Genomic DNA, 24089 nt, shown 5'->3' on the forward strand with positions numbered 1-24089 from the left:
TATAGCCACCCAAGGTGATGGGCCGAGACGTTTTAGTCAGCCCCAGAGTTTAATCTGGGAGGGAGTCAAAGGATATGCAGAACTGACAGTAGTACGGTACAGGGCATCCATCTTGTAATTCAAAGAATTTCAAGAAAGACATAGGCCTGAGGTTATAAAAATGAAATATTTTAAAATGATATACGAATGCTTCGTTGCATGAAAACGAAAATGCTAAAAAGTGAAGTTCAAAGTTTATTCTACACGCCAAAGCTTTTATTCATTAGCTATTTCTTTTCTTCTTCAACAAAGACAACACTGTCCATCATTCGTCCTTGTGGCCTATGACAGCTATGCGGTCATGCAATGAGGCCCTCCATACCTTTCTGCATCCACCAATGCCCCTACCTCTAGAAGCCATGTCAACACCATGTGAGAACCCAAGGGGGTCTGGGTAATAGACTGTGGCAGTGCAGTGGTCCCAGGATCAGGAGACCTACAGTTTCTGTCACTAACTGATAGTGTGACCTTGAGCAAGACCACCCCTCTGGCTTGCCTCCTTTTACCAAAATGCTTAACTGAGTACCTCAGCTCAGAAGGTCTCGTGAGGATAAAATGCAAAGCATAATAGCTTTAGAAAAGAACACTCAACTTGGTAAAAATACAAAATACGGTTTTTATCAAAATGCATCAAAGATAAATAAGGAGGGAATTAATTTTGTCCCAATTAAAGCCTCATTCCATTTGAACTACTCAATGTCCAATTATCCCAATTGTTAACTTTAATAACTTTAACTTGCCCAGAAATCCCCAGTCGAGGTACACCGTATTTCTCACCTGCGGGTCCTATGTTGCCCATTCCAATGCCTTTATTCAAATGATTGGCGTCAATAGGCTGCCCTCCTGGTCCTAACCCCATGCCAATACCACCAAGTCCATCTGAAAGGAGAAGAGAAAGAGTATTGATTCCACTTACTCAGGAAACCATGACTCTCATGGTTTCAAAGCCAAAAAGAGCCTTGGTTTACTGTGTAGCTGTCACGCTTATCCCACCGCTCACCTCCACCAGCAAATCCAGGGTCTAATCCATGAGTCAACAAGGGCGCATTTAGGAGCTCTCTCTTTTAACGCGTAAGCTCTTATACAACTTTACGGATTAGAGTGTGAGTTATGTATAAAACAAGGGCACCACGTGCCACAACTACTGAAACCCATGCGCCGAAAGCCTGTGCTCTGCACCGCATGAGAAACCCACTCACCGCAACTAGAGAAAGCCCATGCACAGCAACAATGACCCAACATAGCCAAAAATAAATAAAGGAAAAATAAATTTTAAAAAATTAAATTAAATTTAAAAAACAAAACAAGGGCAACTAAAAATCAGTTCACGTGAAAACTACAGAGAAGAACCATGAACAGCCCACTCAACGAGAATTGTGAGCACCGATTTGTTTCCCTAAATCGTGAACTGAGAAATGTTTAAAATCAAAACAGGCAACTGGAGACATCAGGTGGCAAGCGGTACACATATGCCCAACCCACACCTCTCAACCTGCAGACCCAAAGGACTTTTCTCACGATAAACAATGTCATAAACCAGCCAATTAACACACTGGGCTTACACTATTCTGACTCCGCTGCAGGCGGTTTTAACAACAATGAAGATAGTGTATTCAAAGAACATATCTTCTACCCAGAAAGCTTCCTAAGGCGTGCATTGTACCCAAACCACCTTCAACTCCCTGTTCCACAAACAGGGAGCAGCCAACAAGGCCTGACAGCCTAAGACACTTACAGTGCTCTGGGGCACCATGGGTCGGAGGCTTAAACCAAGACCAGGTGAGATTTTTGAAACAGGAACAAAGTTCACTAAAACAACCTGACACCGGTTCCCAAATATTTAATCTGATTAAAATCCCTGTTCTTAAATTGCATAGAAACAGCAGCAAGAGCTCACCAAGGTTACTTACTCCCCAAAGCACTGAAGACTTTGAAGTCAACCCTCTGAAATGTGCTGGGGAGACCAAAAGCCACAGATAATGGGCTCCCTGGAGCCCAGTGTGCCAGCCGAGGCTGCCAAGCAGCCCTCACCCCCCTCCCTCCAGGTCCAAAGTCAACAAGAGCCATCGCCCTGTTCCTGGATAATTACTGCAAGTGATCACACTGACTATGACAAGGAAATGGGGTCCTTAACTTTCAACAGATAAGCCATCTCCTATTCTTGAAACCACAGATCTCCGCTCAAACTCTGCCTCTATGATGCTTCTACAATCCTGAAGTGCGAAGAAGAGTTAGTGTTCTAGTCTAGGCTCCCATTCCGTTCAATCTCCCACAGCTGAGCCACGGCTCCAGACAGGAGGGACTGGCCAGCCCTCCAAACAGCTCCACCCCAGCAGCCTCAGCGGGGGAAGTCCTCCCTAGCACAGCACAAGCAGATCTTGCCCTTACCCACCACCCAGTCTTCCTTCTACAGATTAGCCCTGCCCGCACCGCAGATTCCCCAACCCTCACGCTACAGCAGGCCCTCACCCCCACTCCCTGGGCTGTCTGTGCTCAGGCGCTGCTCCTCTCTGTGGGCCTGCCAGAGGGAGTGCCTAGGACTTCACTACTGTGTGCTGTTTCCACCCACGCGGTGACCAACCAACCAACAAGCCTTCCCTGTCCCAGGATAGATTTTCACCTGCATGTTGCAAATAACACTATGTGAAACTTCTGATTGCTGTACTTCACACACCATAAAATTCGCCCATTTAAAGTGTGCAGTTCAGTGATTTTTAGTATATTCAGAGTTATACAACCATTACCACTATCCAGTTCCAGAACATTTTCATCACCCCCAAAAGAAATCCCATCCCCATAAGCAGTCACTCTCCACTCACCCCTTTCCCCAGCCCCTGGCAACCACAATCCACCTGTTGTGGACTCGCCTATTCTAGACATTTCTCAGAGATGGAATCAAGGTTCATCCATTCTGTAGCATGTATCAGTACTTCACTCCTTTTTACGGCTGAGTACTATTCCACTGTGTGGATTTATCACATTTTATTTACCCATTCATCAGCTGGAATCATGCTGCCATGAACATCTGTGCACAAATTTCTGTGTGGATGTTAAGTTTTTAGCTCTCTTGTAGTATACCTAGGAGTAGAATTGCTAGGCCACATGGTAATAACCAATCTCTTTTGAAGCAAAGTGCAACCTGGCTTTAATTCCCTTTGCAGTTTGTTTCTTCCCAACTACAGCCTCTACATCCTGAGTAGCCTGCCCCACACCACAGTGTAACCCTAACAACCCTTCCTAAATTGTGAATCTCTCTACTCATTTTTTCACCCAGAAAAATCTACAGGGCAAACAAACAAACAACCTTTTTGAATGTTTTACTCAAGAATGGTCAAGATAACTGAGACGGCACAAGAATGACATGGCACAAGTTCAAAGGTAATTGCAGTTTTCTGGTGAGAATAAATCAAATTCAAAATTTTAGCCATGATAATTGAGACACTTACGGGGAAGTTGTTGTGGACGCTCAGGAGGGAAAAAATCTCCCTTTGGTAAGGCCCTCTCATCCTGAAAGAGAAAATGAATAAATCTCAGTATTCCCTGCAGTACTGTTAGCAACAGCAAAAGATGGAAACCATTTCTATCAACAGAGGACGGGTTAGATGCATTACGATACACCCATGCCATAGAATAACATGCAAGTATAAAAAGAATATGTGAGAGTTAGTTGCTACCTTTTATGTACAGGGGGAAAGATGTAAAAAATATACATTCATATCACTGTGGGGGATGGATGGAACCTGGGCATAAAGTAAGAGCAAGACTCCCACACTGAATTTTTCATGCTTTTTGACTTTTGAATCATGTGAAGCAATTATCTATTCAAAAAACGAAACTGAACGTTTACAGGAACTAAAAAATTCCTTTAGAGCTCCTTTTATGTCCTTCCTGATTTGGAACCCTAACTAACTAGACTGCCCTCAGCACGTTCCGGTCATGCTTGTATTAATACTGTTATCTTTGGCATCTTGGGCACAGCCACAGCTGGGCTAATGTTTATACTGAAACCCTTCAACAGAACTTTAAAGGCTTTCTGAATCAGACTTAATTATGTTCACAATAGATATGATGCTAATTAAACGTACTGCAATACTCTGAAAACTGGCAACCTATATATATAAAACCATTCTGTGAAACTGATCACTTGCTCAAGCAGGATACGCAAGTGACCTCCTGACCATGCCAGTAACTGTGCAAAGGCAAAACTATCTGAAGAGGTGCATGAGCAAAAAGTTATTTGTCATAAATTTGCTCAATGTGCTGTACCCTTTAACTTGGACTGATCCATAAAGAAAGTACAGTGACTATGTGTATGTATACTCTTAATAAACCCATGTTTTTGCTAAACTTATCTGAGTATATTAAAGGAAAGATCCTATTAACTTACCATTTTCACGTGCATTGGTCTGTCAAATAGCAGCTGGCCATTAAACATAGCTGATATTACAATTAAGGCTATTTCCTGCAATTCTAGAAACATGCACAGCAGAACAGAAATACCTAAGAGAAAAATACTCCAACTGCTGCTACCAGTCCCTCTAAGTGGTGAATTTATGAGCAATTTTGATTCCTGTTTATACTTTCAAGTATTTATTCCTACAGTAAGCATTAAAGGGACAATAAATAACACTCAAGGGGAAAAAAAGGAAACCTCAGCTTACTCCTTAGGTGTGGCGCGCCATTCATAAAACCTTACACTTCTCACCTCACCAAACCATCCTCCTCGTAAATTAAGCACTGACATCAGTTTTCTGTATGTGTCCAATAAGCCAGGTGTTCTACCATTTTTTGGAGTACCATGTTTTCCGGGTAATACACTCAGTGACAATCTTGCCTGAGTTTAGTGACAGTGTTCATGTGTGGTATTCTCCCTGTGACTACAAAGATGTAACTCTGGGGTGAGTAGGGTGAGCAGCCTAGGGTCAGAGAGAAGTGCTTCTTCCAGAATGTCAATCCACTGAAGAGATAGGGCCCAATAAGGGCTTACATATGAAATAACACTGAATTTCTCTCCAGTGGCACATTCTTTGGACTTCTCCCTTCAAACCAGTCTCCTCTAAAAAGAGACAATGGAAAAGACCACTCATGGATATGTGCCTGTTTTCTAACCATCTCTTCTATCTACCTAAGTACAATACTATGTAGATACTTTGTATTCCCTTAGTAATATCCATAGTAATGTATTCTCTCTAGTCACATAGGAAATACTAATACACAAAATTACCACTTCCCCACACAAACCTGTCTTACTAATACAACATTTAGGCTAAACTAAATTCACCAGGAGTTGAATTCCGATCAAAGGATACATATAGCTTGCACAGCTTCAATGGACTGTTCAAAAGTAACAGTGCCTATTCCACGACTTTTTCCATCTTTATCCTCAAGAATGTCTGCTCGGACCACCACACCAGCCATACTAAAAACTTCCTTCAGTTTCTTCCAGCCAACTTTATAATCCAGCTAATCAAGAGAAAGGAGAGGAAAATCTCATTGTAAACATTTTTACTACATGAATGTGACATGCTCTGGTTGGAAAACAAGCATTAGAAAATGTCACAAAAATAATGTCACAAAAATATGTCAGTATAAGTTTTCAAATAGGATTACAAAGGTTTGCCTTCTACTACTTAACTGTCTCTTTTCTCTGAAATAACAATTTAAGTCACCTCATACCTTTCAAGTTAATGCTTATTTTGTGAATACTAAAAAATGCTGTTCCCCAGATAAGGTTTACCATCCTCCTCCCCAATCCACTTTCTTTTAAAAATACTTCCTTGTGCAAATGGCAAAGTATTACCATTCACCCAGACATTAACAGGAAGAGGGAAATGTCAATACACAATCTCTGCTCATACGCTTTACCCTGCACCTACTTTTATACACACCAGCAAAACTCCATAAACATGGCCCCAAGAGGACCATGGTCAAGCCTGTGTGACTTATGACTGCAATGGTCATTAGGGGACAAAGCCAAGCCCAAGGATGATTTTTTAAATAAATCAAGAAGATAACATAACCCTCTTTTAAGTTTTTCTTCTCAAATGTCAGAACTACTTTTATAACACATTGACAAGATTGTCTAAAGTAGAAAATCAAACTTTATGGAACAATGTTTCCATTTACTTACATTTGCTACAAATACTGTGCTTCCAAGTCTTCCAGCCTGTAATGCATGGATAATCTCATTTGGGATGTTAGGATTATTTAGGATACTGGGTGGGATATTAATCATTCCTGGGCCACCTGGTCCCATACCCATCCCACCAGTCGTAGCCATCACCTTTTGCATTGCTCTCCTGGCATGTTCACCATCAGGATCCTAAAACAAGCACAAAAGGGTTACATTTAACTGACCCAGTGACAATTAAAACCATGCTCCCACAGTAAGTGATACCCCCAAAACTTCAGAGATTGAGAGGTTGTTTGGAAACCATTTCTCAAAATCTGTAACAAAAAATTCAAATGAAGTAAAACTAAACCACCAGGCCAGGAACAATTCTAGCCAAAAGAATGAGGAAGAAAGGAAGGGTGCAGAATTTAGCTCTCAATTAACTAAGTAAAAAAACAAAAAAAGTGAGGGCAGGGGGATGACATGATTAAAACTTCCAGGTTGAAATAAGATCTTCAAGGGCTTGGTACAGTTGAATCTCACTAACTCAAGGGGGTTTTATACTTTCTGCAAACCCAACTGGTGATTTTCCCAAAAGTTTGAAAACACAGCTCTAGACCACCAAGGTACTCCATCCTTCAAGTATTCAGGCATTTGACTCATGTGTAAAGTCTGGAAAGGTTTATGCATCTCTGGTGTTGACAATATTCTTAAACTCTTTGCCCTTCTGCGTGCTACCTTGACACAAGAGAACTTAAGCGCTACCATGCTTTCCTCTCTGAGTTCGCATATACTGATCTTCCTCCAAGAATAAGAGGTAAAAATAAGTCAAGGAAGGATTGAATTAACAAAAAGTCTCCCACTTCCCTCCAGGGACAGAAGATACCTGATTTGGATTAGCTATGAAAAAGGATTTAAACTCATTTTAAAAAAGAAAAAAGATGGGCCAAGAACAGGGTTCAGACTGAGTAAAACTGTAGATGTAGAATACCTTAAAACAAACAAACAAAAAAACAAACACACACACAGTAAAAAAAAAAAACCATGGACTCAGTTTGACTGCCCCTGAGAAAACCAAGGCAGGCTGGCCTAATACAAATCAGAGATGTTAGGAAGGCAGTCAGCAGTGGCTCAAGATGTGCTCAGCCACTATCCCAAAGTGCTTACAGGAATGACTGCTGAAGCCTGTGGCTGACCCTCCTCGTTAACGACAACTGGTTGTTCTGCTCCGTAAAATGTCATCAAGGACTATTCTGTCTTTTCCTAACTCGAAACAGGGACACTCGACAACTACAAATGGTATCCACGGTGTTTCATGAGCTTACTTCTTTGACTTTCAGTGGTCTTCCACTCAGACTATGCTTGTTTAGAACTTCAGCAGCTTTTTTCATGCTCTCTTCCATCTTGAATTCAACAACGCTATGAAGAGTCAAAAGGAAATAAGTGAAACCAGTCCTACAACTTAGAAGGTTCAAGTGCCAATAAGTAACTAGACAATACTTACGCACATCCCTTTGGAAGAAGCCACAGACAGTCAGAAGAGCAAAGGGAAAAAAAAGAAAAGAAAAAAATAGTAAATTTCAATGACAGTTATAAATTTAAAATATGATTTATGTAACAGTTTTTTAATTAACCCTTCTAAGGGGAAGCTGACAGAAGTGTCTTGCCTAGCCTTCCTTGTTAAGAGCTCAGCTCCTTGGTATCTCCTCTTCCTTCACATTACCATTGCACTATAGCTGCTGAAGTTATAATGAGCAGACCTAAATTCAGGTTCTCCGAGAAATCACACAAACTTTAGATCTGCTTCTCTCTGTACTCAATCAATTCCTTATCATACTCCTCCTAAATCCATCCCTTCCATAAATTAAGCTCATCCTTTTGATTATTCTAAGCCATTCTATTGCACGACAGAAAATAGTTAATTTTCTCTTTAAACTAGGCCAATTTTAAACGTTCAAGTTTTAGTATTTGTTTTACAATTTACTGGCACAAAGGCAACTTTTCAGAATCTTTGGTTCACACAACTTTCAAATACAGCAAACAACCAAAAGTAACATTTTCTAGACAAGAACACACGTTTTACATTAATATACCACCGCTAAAATTCCATGCATAATTCACACACAGCCAATTCCTCTGTTAACAAAGAGACAATGCTGCTATTGGTCCCCAGTTATCCAAATTGGGCATCCAAACAGAATACCAAAAAGCTCTTTGCCCAGCCATTTGGAAAAGCGGGACTCCCGTTTGCAAATCCCCTCCCGCCCCACTCGAATGTTTGGCAAAATCAAACATAGCTACTATAACATGAGCACTCACTGCCTTCCTGATTTCATTCGATTCCACGCCACCATACAGTTACATTTTTCATGTAGTAAATCCACAGAAGAAATTCTCTCAGACACTTACCCTTGACTTTCCTTCAGCGTCCATTAAGAGCTCCACGTATGTTACCTCACCAACTACAAATCAGTTTCCAGACGACACATAAACCAAGGGAGAAAAGCCAAGAAAACAATGGGAATTTAGAACAATCATCAGCAACCTTGTATGGAGCCTCTGCCTTATAAGAAAGCCCAGAAACACTCCATATTCTCTAAACCACCACACTAGGCATTACAGGTGTGCAGTAAAAGTAGGTGAAACTTGTTAACAATGTCCTTGATTTTCCTCCCACCTCAAACAAGCTATTTCCACAGATTTCCATATCAATTTCCCTGTCTGAAATACTCATTCATGACTAGAGGCAATCCAAATCTACAGGAAAGAAGTCTGCGTGATTCACTTCTTTGGGGAAAGAGGAAAACAATTTTACAAATACACTCTTAATATTGCAAGAAGGTGAACAGCACACAAATTGCAATGCCACTGAACTGAGCTCAAATGCTAACTACAAAGATGCGTATATGTATAATATATATCCTCAAAGGCGCACACACGGCATGGCCGGTTACGTGGGTGTGCAACCTGTCCAATCGCATGGGACTTTGCACTGAGGGCCATGCACTTGGGTTTAATGCTCTGTTGCTGTCTTGAAATTCTCAGTAATTTTTAAATAAGGGGCCCTGTGTTTTCATTCTGCACTGGGCCCCACAGATTCTGTGGCTGGTCCTGCACACAGCACTAGGCTCCACAACCGTCACAAGCAGGATGTGTGAATACTCTATCACAAAACCAGAGCAGCATCTGGATTCTCTTCAGTGAATTAAAATTAAGCCAGGCTGTATTCTTGCTGCTCTCTCAACCTTCTCATTTAAGGACACAGATAAATGCAAACTTAGAGCTCAGTTTGCATCTAAACAGCTACACAGACTCACTTAGGATGCTAATCTATACAAAAGGGGAAAAACAAAGCATTTCAAAAGATTCTGCAGATTTTCCTCAAGGTTTGGATTGCCAATTCATGACCACCACAACCAGATGTTAGAACCCACCTAGACAACCACCAAAATGGCTGCTGAACTTGAAGATGGCACACAGACACCAAAAAACCCCCAGAAATTTAAGTGTTAACTTTGTGGAAACAATATCTAAGCAGGCTCTCCAAAGTCAAGAAAGGGCTTTTGTTCTAAGAAATACTTTTTCTTTTTTAACGATTATTTTTATGATGGTAAAGCCTTCTCTCATTCAGTTTTCAACTTGGTTTAGCAGCCAAGGGTAAAAATAACCCTCTTAATGGGCCCAAGTCCTTCCTAGTCTAATTCCTTTGTTCAAAGGATATTAAAATTATTATGAAGATTTTAAAATTAATACACCAAGGAAAGACTGAAATGTAAAATAAAAGTATTTTTAAAAATTTGAAGGGCATATTTATTAGTAGTATATTTGCATGGCAGTTGACAGCAAGAAGGCCAAGTGTTCAAAGTTTAACTGTACAGCCTCACCTCCCTTGTCCTTTCCTGAAATATTACAAACCAAACCAGCACTTTGCACAAAACAGGAAGGAGAATCAGTGCAAAGAAACGAATTAGGAGGGACTGGTATAGTTTAACTTTTGGACTATGTACAACTGAAAAATGATCACAACCAAGGGACAGTCATACAAATTGGCTTTCTGTTATCCTTACAAAAATAAAGCAATTCCCAAAATGTTGTGGTCATTCCTGAGGCCATGTTAAAAGCCATTTGTTTCAACAGCAGCAGCCATTTGAGGACCAACAGCCCCTGTCTCCACGTTGATGAAAATGCCAAGCAGTGTCAAGACAGTAAAGAGACCCAACCCCAAGTTTACTTCCTAGAGCTATGACTACCGCCTAATAACCTTAAAAATAACTAAAACAATCACAGTATCTAACTGACAGCTGTAACTATGTTGTCAGAATTCAAATATTGTTGCATTTTCAAAGTTTCTAGTTTGTGCCCGTAAAGACACTGATTTATATCAAAAAGCTGTCATTGCAACCCAGAAACCAAGCAAGTCCAAACCAAACTTTTTTCCATGGTCATAACCATTTTTACAAAAAGCCAGGTTTAGAAATTAGGACTTTTTCTACTTAACATTCTAGAGACAGCACAAATCCAACTTCAATCCTCTGCACCAATACTCTGCTTAAAATGTTCCCTCTTTTTCCCCAAATGGTACAGTTTATTAAAAACAAAAATTTACATTTAAAAAAGCCTCCAACCTATCAGTTTAGCCATAGGTTAGGCAAGCCTTGCGGCTCTACCACGAGCAGTGTTGTTCCCGAGTATCATCAGTAATGAGCATGCTCCTCATGAATTCGTAGTTTTCTGATCTCTACCCTGAGAGACCACATCAAGTCAGAGATGTAAGCAAATCACTGTTACAGGATCTGCAACAGTTGCCAAGTCATACTTCCGTACAGGAAGAGAATAATAAAACCTTTAAAACACCACCTCTCTTTTAGTTCTACATTATTAAAGCAAAGACCTGTTTAGTATAGTCAGTACAACTATCAACAAAACTTTGAAGGCAAAATTTACCAACTATTCATAGTCTGGTCACATTCAATGAAATGAAGTTTAAAAGAGCAAATCAACCAGAGCAGATCAGTTAGGACTGAGGCAGAGTTAACAAATTGGCAGTAGCAAGTCTCATAGACATGGAATTCACAGGTATTAATGAAAAATACTGCTGCTCCTCTCATTCCTTAACATGGATGGAATCCCAAGAGCAGGCTACTAAGACAAATTCTATTGCAGCTTTAAACATCAAAATATCTAAATGAAAAAACTAAGACTCTGAAAAATCTAATGCCAAATGTCATCACCTACCTTTATTTTATTTTTTTTTTAAGGTAAGATATTTTAATATTTATTTATTTATTTATCTGACTGTTCCGGGTCTTAGCTGCGGCATGTAGGATCTAGATCTAGTTCCCTGACCAGGGATCGAACCCGGGCTCCCTGAATTGGGAGCACAGAGTCTTAACCACTGGACCACCAAGAAGTCCCTACCTTTACTTTAAAATGCTCAAAGAAAATTAACCGACATTTAGGTGGATTATTAAAAATACTACCCCAAGAATAAAACATATCATGAGGGTAAGATAATGAGCAACCCCAAAAGAATTCACATAGTCCCTTGGAGCTACTTTAACACTCCTGCACATACTTATATCACAAAGAGTATTTGTTTCTGTATTCTCATTTCATTTACTGCTCAAGGCTGAAACAAACACGCGCACGCACACACACGTGCGCGCACGCACGCACGCGCACACACACACACACACTAGTACAGGGGCTAGAGCTTCACTGAAAAGAATTCAAAGGGGGGGTGGGGGAGTAGCTCCAAAGCAGGGCATGCTCTAATGGAGGGGTGCATGGAATAAATGCATATTTTAACTTGGAAAGCCTGTTTCTTTAATATACAGACAACTTGAAACACGGCAAAATAATTATACTATACAATGATTACTCAATTTATGAAAAAATTAGAAAATGATTAAGCACCTTCTTGCTCCTAATTCCATGGACGAGAACAGAATTCTGCCTCTCTAACTCGACCAAAAACCAACAAATAAGCCAGGCAGGCTGCACTATTAAGGTTCAACCCAAGTACCCACAGATGTGAATGCTTTAGCATCAACAGGGCTTTCCAAAACGCAGGCTGAATTTCCAACAAAGGAAAATATGAAGGAGCCAAACAGACTGGGTAGGGATTTTTACTTAAATTGAAAATAAAGTTCTGCTCCACAGACCCACAATGTAGATGATCTTCGAGAGCCAACAGAGACTTACTATTGGACTATACTTGCCCTCTGGGCCTCAGTTTTCTGTCAGCTGGAATTTGAAACTGACTTAAAGTGATGTACTCAATAAAAACAGAAGGATTAAGTTCTTAAGAAATCTTTGCTTACACAAGTTAAACTGACTGCTGCTAAACTTGAGACTGATTGAGAGTAAGCTGTATCACTGACCCTCCTTTCTTTCCTCCTCAAACTGTTCTTCTCCATGTTTACTCACTGCTCGTGCAGCTCAGTCCTGCCTAGGTTGCAGCTGCCCCACCTCAATGCTGCTGGCTCCCTGGTTACGCCAGGAGAACAACAGCCCGACGACGAGCTTTCTTCATCCACACAGGACTTCTCAGTAATGCAGCACAACACTATTTAAGTTTAGAATTCCCAAGATCAATCACCTTTTGTTCACAGAAGTCTTAATATTTCACCCAGACCTTATGGTCAAACACTTTTGAGATGTGTATCCCAATATCAATCCAGTGATCAAAATAAGGTAGCTGTTGAGACTGTTTACTTTCAAACCTGGTTTGGCAATCTCCAATTCAAATTTCCTATTACACTGGCTCTCAATTTTTGTTTCAAATCCACTCTTCAGTGTTCACAGCAGTCATTCGTTCCATGTAGTATCTCCGTTAAAAATAAGCATGATCAAAAGGACGGACAATAGAAACCTTTCCTTTGCTCCATCAGACACTTAGAGCAGGAAGGGGAAAGCTCAGGGAAAGCTCAAGCTCAATTCTGCAGGCTGTTTAATCCTTGTCCCTGAATGATATGATGGGGGAGGGGGCGGGGGAAGCACCCTGGCACAGAACTGAACAAAGCTCTCAGTACCTTTTCTCTTTAAAGTCAGCAATGCTGATTTCATGATAGTGCCACCAAACAAGCTTTGTGATCCCATCCAGGGGAAAAGGCATAAGTGGCCTGTTCACATAATACATGCGTTATTAATAGGATCTCCTAGAAGGCTGTTAAATGCTAACAAACATGGAGAATATAATATATACTTGGTGTCCAAGGAGGGGGAAAAGATCGGGAACTAGGGAGGGGTACATGAGGCACTCTCAGGCATGATTATCCTTAGGAAAAAATCTCGTCTTGCCATCTCAAAGCTACTACTTGAGTTCTGACAGGCAGCAATTACAGGCAGTGCTGCAATGACAGAGCATTTTTCAGATCTTTAAGCCGAGGACAACTAATTCTAGCTCTTCCACTAGTTTCCTGAAACAACAGGACTATGATTTCATCAGGAATAGATTCTTGAAATGCAGACTGATAAAGAGTGGTTGGATTATAACAGCCCAAATCTCTGTGGTTTGCCCACTTCAGAGACTATCTTGAGACTAATACTTTTAGAGTGTGAGTGCCTCTATCTGCAACTTTGTTTTCCTATGCAACAACAGTCTTCAAAAACCTTAAAACATGTGCAACGCATTTCAAGTAAATATTTCAGATTTCAAATAATAATTGAAACATATTTTTGGTATACCAAGACATGAATTAAAATATTTTTTAAAACCACATAATGAAAATAAGGACATTTTTAAGAAACCATACGTATGTAAACAGTAAATTTCTTTAGACTTCACATACTGAGTATAAGATTTACCATAAAAAGATTACCTTTCTCTTGTGCATCCCTTTAACCACAATCCAATACTTCTAATAATTTAATTAAACAGGAAAGTAATTAATTTAACCTGTACAGGGGAGCTCTAAACAAGAACATTTTAAGGTTTGTTAAGAATAACTGATTTACTGCACACCTGTAATTCTAAATTACACCACCAAAAATACACTGAAAGGGCTGAGCCAGGGCATTAATAGCAGTATGCCAAGGGAATATGAGAACCAGTTTGGAAGTATCCGAATAAACCACCAGGCTGGCTCCACACTTAATACAGTGCAAAATAGGAAATTGAGGTGAACTGCTTCTACATCCAGAAACGTCATGGCTGCTGCTGCTACCAGCTTTAAGGCTTCCAAAACTGAATTACTGAATGGTAAAGCAGTAAAAATGTCACCTACTTTATCCATCATGTCCCAAAACTGGTTCACACACTCCTAAAAATGGAAAAATAATTTGGCCTGCAATCTCTTACAAAATTCTAACAATTGCATTTTCAAAGCCACATTCCTGGTTCTTGGAACTACTATACCTTATTATCAATGGAAGTATCAATTCAGCGGTTCAACCAAATCACGAGAACACAAATTTGGGGGTTATTCCAAAAACTAATTCGAATGAGACCCAACTGTACTGTACAGAAATTCTAAGCTTTATTGAAGCAGCAGTCCCAAAAACCAAGAACACTGCATCTGGGATGCCACATGACACGCCCTTCAGACAAAAAGAAGAAACTTCACTCTTGCCCTAGGAGCATTGGCAGGAATGATTTGGCTGATCAAGGCAGGAAAACAAATCTCACACCAAAACGTTTTTCCATCCATGTTACCTGGAGAAATACTACATGGGAGCAGCCTACATGACTGTACAGAGGTTCATGGTGCCTAGTGCTTCTGGCATGTCATGGCTGAATTAAGTGATGGGACAATGATGGCAGTGGGCCATTCATAATTTCAAAACCCAATGCTGGGAGCACCAGTACACATACCAAAATGGCCTATCCAAGTGGCATCTGTCACTGAAATGTTAATCATTTGACAAATCAAGCTCAAATCTCTTTTCATTATGAATGCTCCAGAAAAACCAGTACCTTTCAGTCCTTCAAAAAGACTCCATTTAAGAATAATTTGATTCTAGGTTTCCCTTGGGGTAGGGGTGAGGGGAGACCTCAACGCATTACACAAATGGTTCTCTATCAATAATTTTGTTTAAACCTGGGCTGAGCAATCTCTTTAGCCCTGTGTGCCACCAGCAGGGCCCAGAATCAGGAAAAGACGACAAAAGAAGCAGAACAAGAGTATGAAAAGAAAGACACACGTGGTGTGCACGGGGGTGGGGGTGGGAATGGGGGTTGGGGGGTGGGTAAAGCAGAGGACCCTGGGGGCAACCAACCCCCTAGGACCTCCTGGTGGCAGCAGAGCTTCATTCAGTTGCTTCCTCTGCCCTAGGCCAGACTTTAACACCAGGGCTGTGACCGATGTGTGCCTAAAGGCACCAAATTACACAGCAGATGCTTTATTTTGAGCTATCCAATTGCCAATCTACTCTGTGTTTTCCTCCCCAGGGTGGGGAAGCCTAACAGGTTAAATACAAGCTACGGTTTTAGAATTTAGGATCTGAGCAGCACAAGTTCCAGCTACCAACTTTTGATCCCAGGAAGACAGCCACAAAATTTAAACAAACTACCTTCCCGCCAGAACTTTAAAACAAAAAGGAAAAAGAAAAAATTTCTCCCACCTCATATGAAGAATTCAAAAAATTTCCTTAACACAAAGAGGCTCCCCTCAAGCTTAATCAAAGCCCTATTAACCATATTAAGCCAGTAAAATCATTCGTAGGCCAAGGGATCAAACAAACAACCTGTTTGACACACAAGTGCATGACCACAAAAAGTAAAAATAAAAAAGTAGGATGGGGGGGCTTCACTCTCAAGCCTGGAGAGAACACATGCTCTACCCAGAACAGCTTCACTGACAAAAAAATAACCAAGGAATTATCCACAGAGAAGATGACACACCAACCTTCTGACCCTACTCAACCACCAGTACCATTACCTTTTTCTTTAACCAGGTCTTTAAGTGACTGCCATTTCACATCAAAAGGTATGTTTGTAATGAAGGCTCTGTATCTTTTAGTTGGATTGGCATACGGCTCAAAGCGATTGCCTCCTCTTTTTATGTTTTTCTCCTTCCTCTTCTCATTCTGAGCTGGTCGTTCTCCTTCACTGAATTCAAAAAAGAGGGGGAAAAAAAGTCCATATGTTAGCACAATACTAAAGACAATATTTGATTTTCCAGGTTTACAATCCCAAAGTTACATGTAACACAAGACTAATATTGATTCTGATTTGAGACAAACTAAAGTGGTCCATACAGCAGAATATTGCAGTAGTACGCTCCTTAAAACCCACCTATCAAAAAAAATCATTCCGAAGACAAGTGTGCTTTCCTAGGCCTTCACACACTCCTGTGGGGCTCTAACAGAGGTGGGGGAGACAGGCCAACTCCCCGCCCAAGGTGCTTTAACGCCAAGACAGAAACAGGAAAAGAGAAGGAAGATTTATAAGATTTCATGGAACAGAAATGAGGTGGTACACATAGGTCCAACCAATCTTAGCTTTACAAATAAAAGTGTCTTTCATTGTGGGCGGAAAAAAATTGGACTCAGGTACTTGTACACCATTAGCAGCATTATTCACAATAGCAAAAGGTGAAAACAACCCAAGTGTCCACCAACAGATGAATGAAATAAACTAAATGTGGTAGATCCATACAATGGAATATTACTTATTCAGCCATAAAAAAAGAATGAAGTGCTGATACATGCTTCAACACAGATGAACTTTGAAAACATTATGCTAAGTGAAATAAGCCAGACATAGAGACAAAAGGAATAGAGGTTACCAAGGACTGGGGAGAGGTAGGAATGGCGAGTTACTGTTTAATGGCTACAGAGTTTCTGTTTGGGATGATAAAAGAAAAAAGTTCTGGAAATGGCGAGTGGCTATTGGCATAGCGTACAACACTGTACCTAATGCCACTAAACTGTACACGTAATCATTTTAGAATGGCAAAATTTACATATATTTTACCACAATTTTTAAAAACAAAATTTTTAAGGGAAAGAAACCATTCTCTACTCAACCCTATTACTTTGAGGCTAGGGAAACTGAAGTCTGAGCAACGCTGGTAGGTAAAAGACAGCACACAAACAATTCCACCTTTGGCAAAGAAGGGTGGATTTGTTTTTCTGACATGGCCTTTCCTGTAATACTCTTTACCTTTGTGTGTTAGGTGCTTCCATGGAGTAACATTTCTAAGCTCTGCAGGTACGAATCTGGCTTAAGAGTGGGCAGGAAAAGTTTCACAAGAAATGCAGGCTCCCAAAGCACAGAACCAGACAGGCTGGAAGCCCAGTCCATAGCCCAGGAACCGGACAGGGTGTGCACAGCGGGGCAAGGCCCTGTGCTGGCTGCGTGTGGCTGTTCCGAGCCCCCTTTGACCATAGGCAGACACCTGTGAGAGCTGACCAGGAACAACTGGGGAGGCAGCAGCCACAGAAGTCCTCTCAGGGCACTAAGTCCAGCACTTTCTGCTTCCCAAGCCCTATGCTTTCCACCAGTGAGAATCAAGGGACTCCCAAACTACAGATTCTAGCAGAGACGTTGTGATCCACAACAAAAACGGAAAGAAAACAAAAAGTCAAGATTACAGTATTGATGATTTATAAGACCACCTTCTTTAACGTAAAGGGTTGATCTTTATTCTAGGATATGTCTTCCCTGTGTGGGGGAGGGGTACTGTTCAAACATCAATGGTAGCTGGAGGATTTTCAGTGTACTTGGAAAAATTTAAGTCAGCAACCTTTTGCAGTCCCCAAAGTATTTTTTTCTACTGGTCCCTAATATCCAAACACAGCCGTGCCAAGTGGTAACCCAGTGAAGTTATCACCCTAGGTAAAACTAAGGAAAGCAACTTCCTCTATGATCTGAACTATACCAACATGCAATAAACAGACCTCCTTCACTTGGGCTGGCAGATGGGGGAGGGGGAGTAGGGCCACACCAATCCCCAGATTCCTAGAATTCTTCACTCTGTCTACCCAGGCTCACAACAGACCCTCCTCAGGCTGACTGCACACAGCAAGCACAGTCCACCCATCCACTCCATATGAAAGCCCTGCACCCGTCTGCCAGACAGAGCATGCATCTCACCCTCCCTACATAAGGAGTAAGTGTGTTACAACAATTCATAAAATGTAGATCAACCTACATTTCATAGAGGGTCTGTGGGTAGAATATATTTTAGAACTGGTTTCTTTTGAAACCCAAATATTCTACAATCTACCTTAAAAAACATTATTCTGACACAGGGTTTATGACACAGTAATGCTTCCAGCCTGGGTTTTCAAAGACTGCCCAGCTCACCTTATTAGTTACAAAATGTATAAATAACGAATTACAAGACATAGTAGGTAACAAAGTGTCTAGGCCATATTCTGCCATGCATCATTACTGCTAAGAATAAACTACCCAATCTAAGCCCAGAAGCTGGGGATTTGGTTTGGAGTTAATCCACATCACACGGCTCATCATCAAGAAAGCAGCTCAAATGGGTTATGGCCAAGGTGTGAGCAAAGCACTACTGCACCCAAGTCTTTCTCTGGTTAATCATTTCCTCTCTCTGAGAAGTTTCCTCCTATCTCATCACTTCCAGTTTCTTAAAAAATTGACCTTTTTGTAACTCTAATAATCACCATCAACTCTATTCTTGACAGAATTGTAGAAAACCACCCTCAAAGAAACCTCACGTGACACGTGTTCAAGTATAGATGATGTGACATTTAAGAAAAGCCCATTTATTAAATGTTTAATTCAGTTTTCTCACTTACCTTCGGGATAAAATTAGGGGAATATGCTTCTAGCCCTAAAATACATATAACACTTAACTGTGAAAATCTTTTAGAAGCACATTTTTATAGGTAGATTATAATTTAGCTACACTGATGAAATAAACTGCTTTATCCTAAATACCCCAAATTTAGATTATAGAATCTTAAATGTTAAAACACACCTACCATACATTATCCACAACTAGATACTTACCCAGAAGAAAATATATCCATACAAAAATTTAGACCCGAATGCTCATAGCAACATTATTTGTAATATCCCAAAACTGGAAATCTAAATGTCTACTAACAGGTAAATGAATAAACAAACTATAGTATATCCATACACTGAAATACTACTCAGCAAAAAGTAATGAACTACACACAACGTGGATGAATCTCAAAATACTTACACTCGAAATCAGACAAAAGAGGAGTACATATGGTAATATTTCATCATATACAACTATATTTGAGAAAATCTAATCTGGCAAACTAACCTATAGTGGGTTTTCTCAACCTCAACACTACTGATATTTGGGGGCCAGATAATCCTTTTGTTGTGGGAGGCTGCCCTGTGCACTGTAGGATGTTCAGCAGCATCCCTGACCTCTACCCAAGAGAGGCCAGTAGCAGCCCCATTCCTCAGACTTGAAAATGAAGACCAAAAATATCTCCAAGACACTTCCAAACGTCCCCTGAAGGGAAAGAACAAATCACCCCACTGAGAACCACTGATGCATACTGATGGCCTGGGGGTGGGGAAAAAAAGACTCAGAGGATTACAAAGGGGGAGCAAAGGGGGTTATGGTTGTATTTATTATCTTGATTCAGTGAAGGTATCAAATCGTACACTTCCAACTTATGCAGTTTATTGTGCCAATTATACTTTTTTTTTTTTTTTTTGCAGTACGCGGGCCTCTCCCGTTGCGGAGCACAGGCTCCGGACGCGCAGGCTCAGCGGCCATGGCTCACCGGCCCAGCCGCTCCGTGGCATGTGGAATCTTCCCAGACCGGGGCACGAACCCATGTCCCCTGCATCGGCAGGCGGACTCTCAACCACTGCGCCACCAGGGAAGCCCCAATTATACACTTTTTAAGTTTCCACTAGTTTCTTAAATTTCAAACCTAACCCCAATATAACTTGACTTGTAACTCCCATATAAAGTAACAAATTTGTCATCTTTCAAAGAAACTGAAGCTACCTAAGCAAGCTAAATGCCTTACCAATATTCTCCTTGCTAAGTGGCTCCCGATTCCCAATGAACACCCCATCTGATTCTAGCACCCAATCATCTACCTGAAGTTCTAAATAGACCCAATACGTTAAAAAACTTTTTCTGACATTCTATCAACCTAATTCATGATACATCAATAAAGATAAGGCCAAAGTATCTGCAAGAACCTCTCAAGTCATTAAAATAAGATTAAGTATGTTTAATATGGCTTTGGAATTGTTTCACTGACTGCATTCTTTGAAAACTGATAATTTAACATGTCACTGCTCCACCATACTAGAATTATACTGTACATAAAGACCACAAGTAAAAAGATTGAGTGCCTGCCTACTTCACCAAGGGCTGCCACATTCACCATGTAAAACAGTGAATCCCTACCCTCCCTTACGCCTCCATGGCATTCCCTCTCACGTATAATACTCTCATTATTCTCAGTTTTTCAATCAGGTGTAGTTTGAAACAGCAACCCCGATACCTTGAAATCCTGACATCTCCTGAGGGAAAAGACTCCCCCACCCCCCATATTCCCTTGAGAACCATCCCTTATGTAAAATGACTCTTCACAGAAATCCTTTCAATCCTGAGTTTCCCCTAATGCATTTAAGATGTGGAGAGCACTATTCACAGCACTATTCTAGCTCCAGGTCCACCTCTTCACTACCCACGTGACTTCAGCTCTTTCCATCTCTGGTTCTTTACCAGCAAAACCAGCATAACCTGTATCTGAGAATCAACAATCAGCCTAACAAAAAGCAGGTTGGTAAATGTTAAGCACAATACCTAAGGGAGCAGTACTACGGGTGACTAAGAGGTAGGGTTATCTAGGTCTGAACCCCAATGTCACCAACTCTTTATCAGGCCTCAGTTCCTTCATCCGTGCAAGGAGGTTACTTATCCACACCGACAAGTTTAAAGGAGAGACTTGGCACACTAACTGTGGCAATGATATATTTTTGTACCAAAAATTTTCTGGAGAATGATTCACTCCTTGCCTTCTACCATTGCACCTACTGATTAGGCTTTAAAATAAGCCCACTGGGGCCGTGGCTGAGGAAACCTAGACACTGTACTCATTAGACTACCAAAGGAGCAATTCAGCTTTCACCTCTGTGACTGCAAAACATGGTGATGGGAGAGACCATCTGCGAACTCCTAGGTGAAACAAGCAACCTAATCTTTGCAGACTAGCATCTCCCTGCCTAGCCATGAATAAAATCAAAGAGCAAAGTGAAAGCAAAGAGCTGGCAGCATGCATTCAAACAACCTACAGCCCCTATTCTAATCTTGAGCTCACAATCAAATGTGCCTCAAAATTATTATCAAGTATACCATCACTTTTTAAAGTACAGCAAACACTCAAATCATTGCAAAGCAATCTGGTTAAAAAAAAAAACACTTTAAATAACTGTGTTCAGTGAGAGGTTACCAGGGTGGTGTGTGGAAGCAGCAAAGGACCTGGAGTCAAGATGGCCTCCCCCAGATTCTTTGGGTCAATTTCCTTAACCTGGGTCTTCTCAATTGTTTAAAAAAAAAAAGTTTTTCTTGACTGTAAAACAGTGTCAACACTAACATTACATCCCCAGGAATTTATACTAAATACAAAGTTTCATTTTTAAAATAGCCTCTCTCTCAGTTTTCTGATTCAGCCACAAGGTTACTCTGAAAGTGGAGGTTAAGTCACTGATTTTAAATGGACAGTGCAAGCTTTATTTTTAAAAAATAAAATTTTAAATTAAAAAAAAAAAAAAAAAAAATCAAACCTAAGCCTACATAGTCCTCTAAAATAAACGCTTTTACCTCCTGACTAATATACTCTAACTCTGAATCTTGACTGTTTTTTTTAACTTCAGAATTTATTTTTTTTAATTTATTTTTTTTTATTCATTTATTTTTGGCTGCATTAGGTCTTGCTGCTGTATGCAAGCTTTTCTAGTTGTGGTGAGCGTGCTTCTCACTGTGGAGGCTTCTCTTGTTGCAGAGCACGGGTTCTAGGCACGCGGGCTTCAGTAGCAGTGGCAGCTTGCAGGCTCTAGAGCACAGGCTCAGTAGTTGTGGCGCACGGGCTTAGTTGCTCCGCGGCATGTGGGATCTTCCCAGACCAGGGATTGAACCCATGTCCTCTGCACTGGCAGGCGGCTTCTTAACCACTGCACCACCAGGAAGTCCCTTGACTGTCTTTAGATGGAACAGATTTCTCATCAAAATAAAACAAATCCTCCTCTTATACCCAGAAGAAAAGGAACTGCAAAACAAGCTGTCCTATCTGGGGTCCTCATCAAGCTTGCTATCTCACTGCCTTTTTGGTTTACAGCACACTCCACTCCTGGTGGAGACAAAGGTAAGAAGAATCCAGTCTCACTCATTTCCCATCCCTCAAAGGCTTTCAAGATAAAAATCTAAATTCCTTAGTCTGGAATTCATTGCCCACCAGCTGGCCCCCAGTGCTCCAGCAGTTTGGGTTCTTTATAAATACGTATCAAATATATAAAAATCCCTAGTCTTTGGACTCTCTCCTGTGCCTCTCTCCATCATCTTTCATCCTCCTCCCCCTAGAGGAACACCTCTTAACTGCCCCCAGCAGGTTAGGTTGGGGGGAGGGGAGCCCCTCCATGCTCCCTACCTAGTAACTCCTTTTACTAATACCACAGAACAATTACTTTACTACAAAAATATTCCTTGGCCTTCCCTGTGAGGGTGGGGGGGCTTTGTTTTCTAAAGAACTCTGCTTTATAAAAACTCTGTGATGCAAAAAAAACACCACGAACACAAACTTTTCCAATGGCCCTCCCAAACAGATCTAAGCGGTCGTAACTTTCTAAAATAGTCTCTACTAAGCAGTCCTAGACTCTGAGGTTCTTTCCAACAAGGGTTCTTTTAGCTCTGAAACCTTCAGATTCTTTCTAATAGCCCATGTGTTAACGTTCGTCACAAAATGACTATTTGGAAATGGACAGTGGAAAATGGGAAATTTGAAAAATGTACCCCAGATGCTATAATCTATAACTAATAACTTCTCACCTAGCACGATTCTAGCAGCACTCCATCCTGTGATAAAGAAATAAAGGAAATAGGTAATGAAAAAAGTTTAAATGAACACATCCCTTTCCAGAGTTTTCAATAATAAAGGGCTGGGAATACTTCTAAGATGCCTTTCTCTTGATTTCCAAGGACCAGTAACCACGGTATTTTGTTCCTCCCCACCTAAGGAGAGAAAGTTCAACAACATAGCTAGTATTTAGTGAGTGTTCATTAACAAAGCGTTTTAACTACATTCACTTTTAGTCCCCACGAACTCCAATTAAAAATTTGTGGGAAGGCAAATTCATAGGAGACAGAACGTATAACACAGGTAACCAGGAGAGGGGGAGAAGAGGAAGTTACTGTTTAATTGGCATGATGAAAAAGTTCTGGATGTGGATACTGGTGATGGCTGCACAACACCGCAAATGCAGTTGATGCCACAGAATCGTACACTTAAAAATGGCTAAAACTGTAAATTTCACCTTACGTATGTTACCACAATTTTTAAAAAACGTATGTGGTAAATCAAATGTGTGCCCAGCCTTCCCCTGTCCTCCCCCCGACAGCTGCCGGGAGGAGGCAAAACGTCTCTCCATCTTTCAGGCGCCTGTAATCAGAATGAATGGGGTTCAAGGGGACATAAGGTGATGCTTTAAAGCTTTACGGAAACTTTAAAAACCGAGGACCCGAGACAGACCTCTAAACAGGACTGAAAGGGTGACGGAGTTTGGAAATGGGTGAACCCGCCTGATGATGGAAAAATCTTCCCCTGGAACACGGAAGAGAATGTTTCCTTTTTTTTTTTTTCCCCTATAGTTTGTTTCTACGGCTAAACATTGAGCAGCAAGTCCGATCTCTCCACAAATACCTACTGCGCACCTGGGGAGGAGGTAAGGGACTTGAGCCGTGGCCAGAGTGTGGAGCGAGGGGCGGTTCCGACAGAGGCACTTATCGCGGGGACG

At 40.9% G+C, this 24089-nt stretch overlaps 1 protein-coding gene across 7 annotated transcripts in view; it reads right to left on the bottom strand.

Annotated features, from left to right (window-relative positions):
* Positions 1-24089, bottom strand: part of HNRNPM (heterogeneous nuclear ribonucleoprotein M) — a 39237-nt gene that overhangs the window by 14390 nt on the left and 758 nt on the right. For 4 of the 7 annotated variants that reach the window (XM_024745705.1, XM_024745708.1, XM_024745707.1 and 1 more), the window contains exons 2-10: positions 16033-16202; positions 8561-8613; positions 7656-7663; positions 7477-7570; positions 6170-6361; positions 5349-5502; positions 4427-4476; positions 3486-3546; positions 817-918 (exon numbers count right to left, since the gene is read on the bottom strand). In XM_024745705.1, coding sequence (XP_024601473.1) covers positions 817-918; positions 3486-3546; positions 4427-4476; positions 5349-5502; positions 6170-6361; positions 7477-7570; positions 7656-7663; positions 8561-8613; positions 16033-16202 — 884 coding nt within the window. Of the gene's footprint in view, positions 1-816; positions 919-3485; positions 3547-4426; positions 4477-5348; positions 5503-6169; positions 6362-7476; positions 7571-7655; positions 7664-8560; positions 8614-16032; positions 16203-24089 lie in introns of those variants that run through there. The other 3 variants (XM_024745710.1, XM_024745709.1, XM_024745711.1) reach the window with 2 other exon arrangements.

Source organism: Neophocaena asiaeorientalis, unplaced genomic scaffold (assembly GCF_003031525.2).
Source record: "Neophocaena asiaeorientalis asiaeorientalis breed wild unplaced genomic scaffold, Neophocaena_asiaeorientalis_V1.1 scaffold357, whole genome shotgun sequence".
Lineage (NCBI taxonomy): Eukaryota > Metazoa > Chordata > Mammalia > Artiodactyla > Phocoenidae > Neophocaena > Neophocaena asiaeorientalis.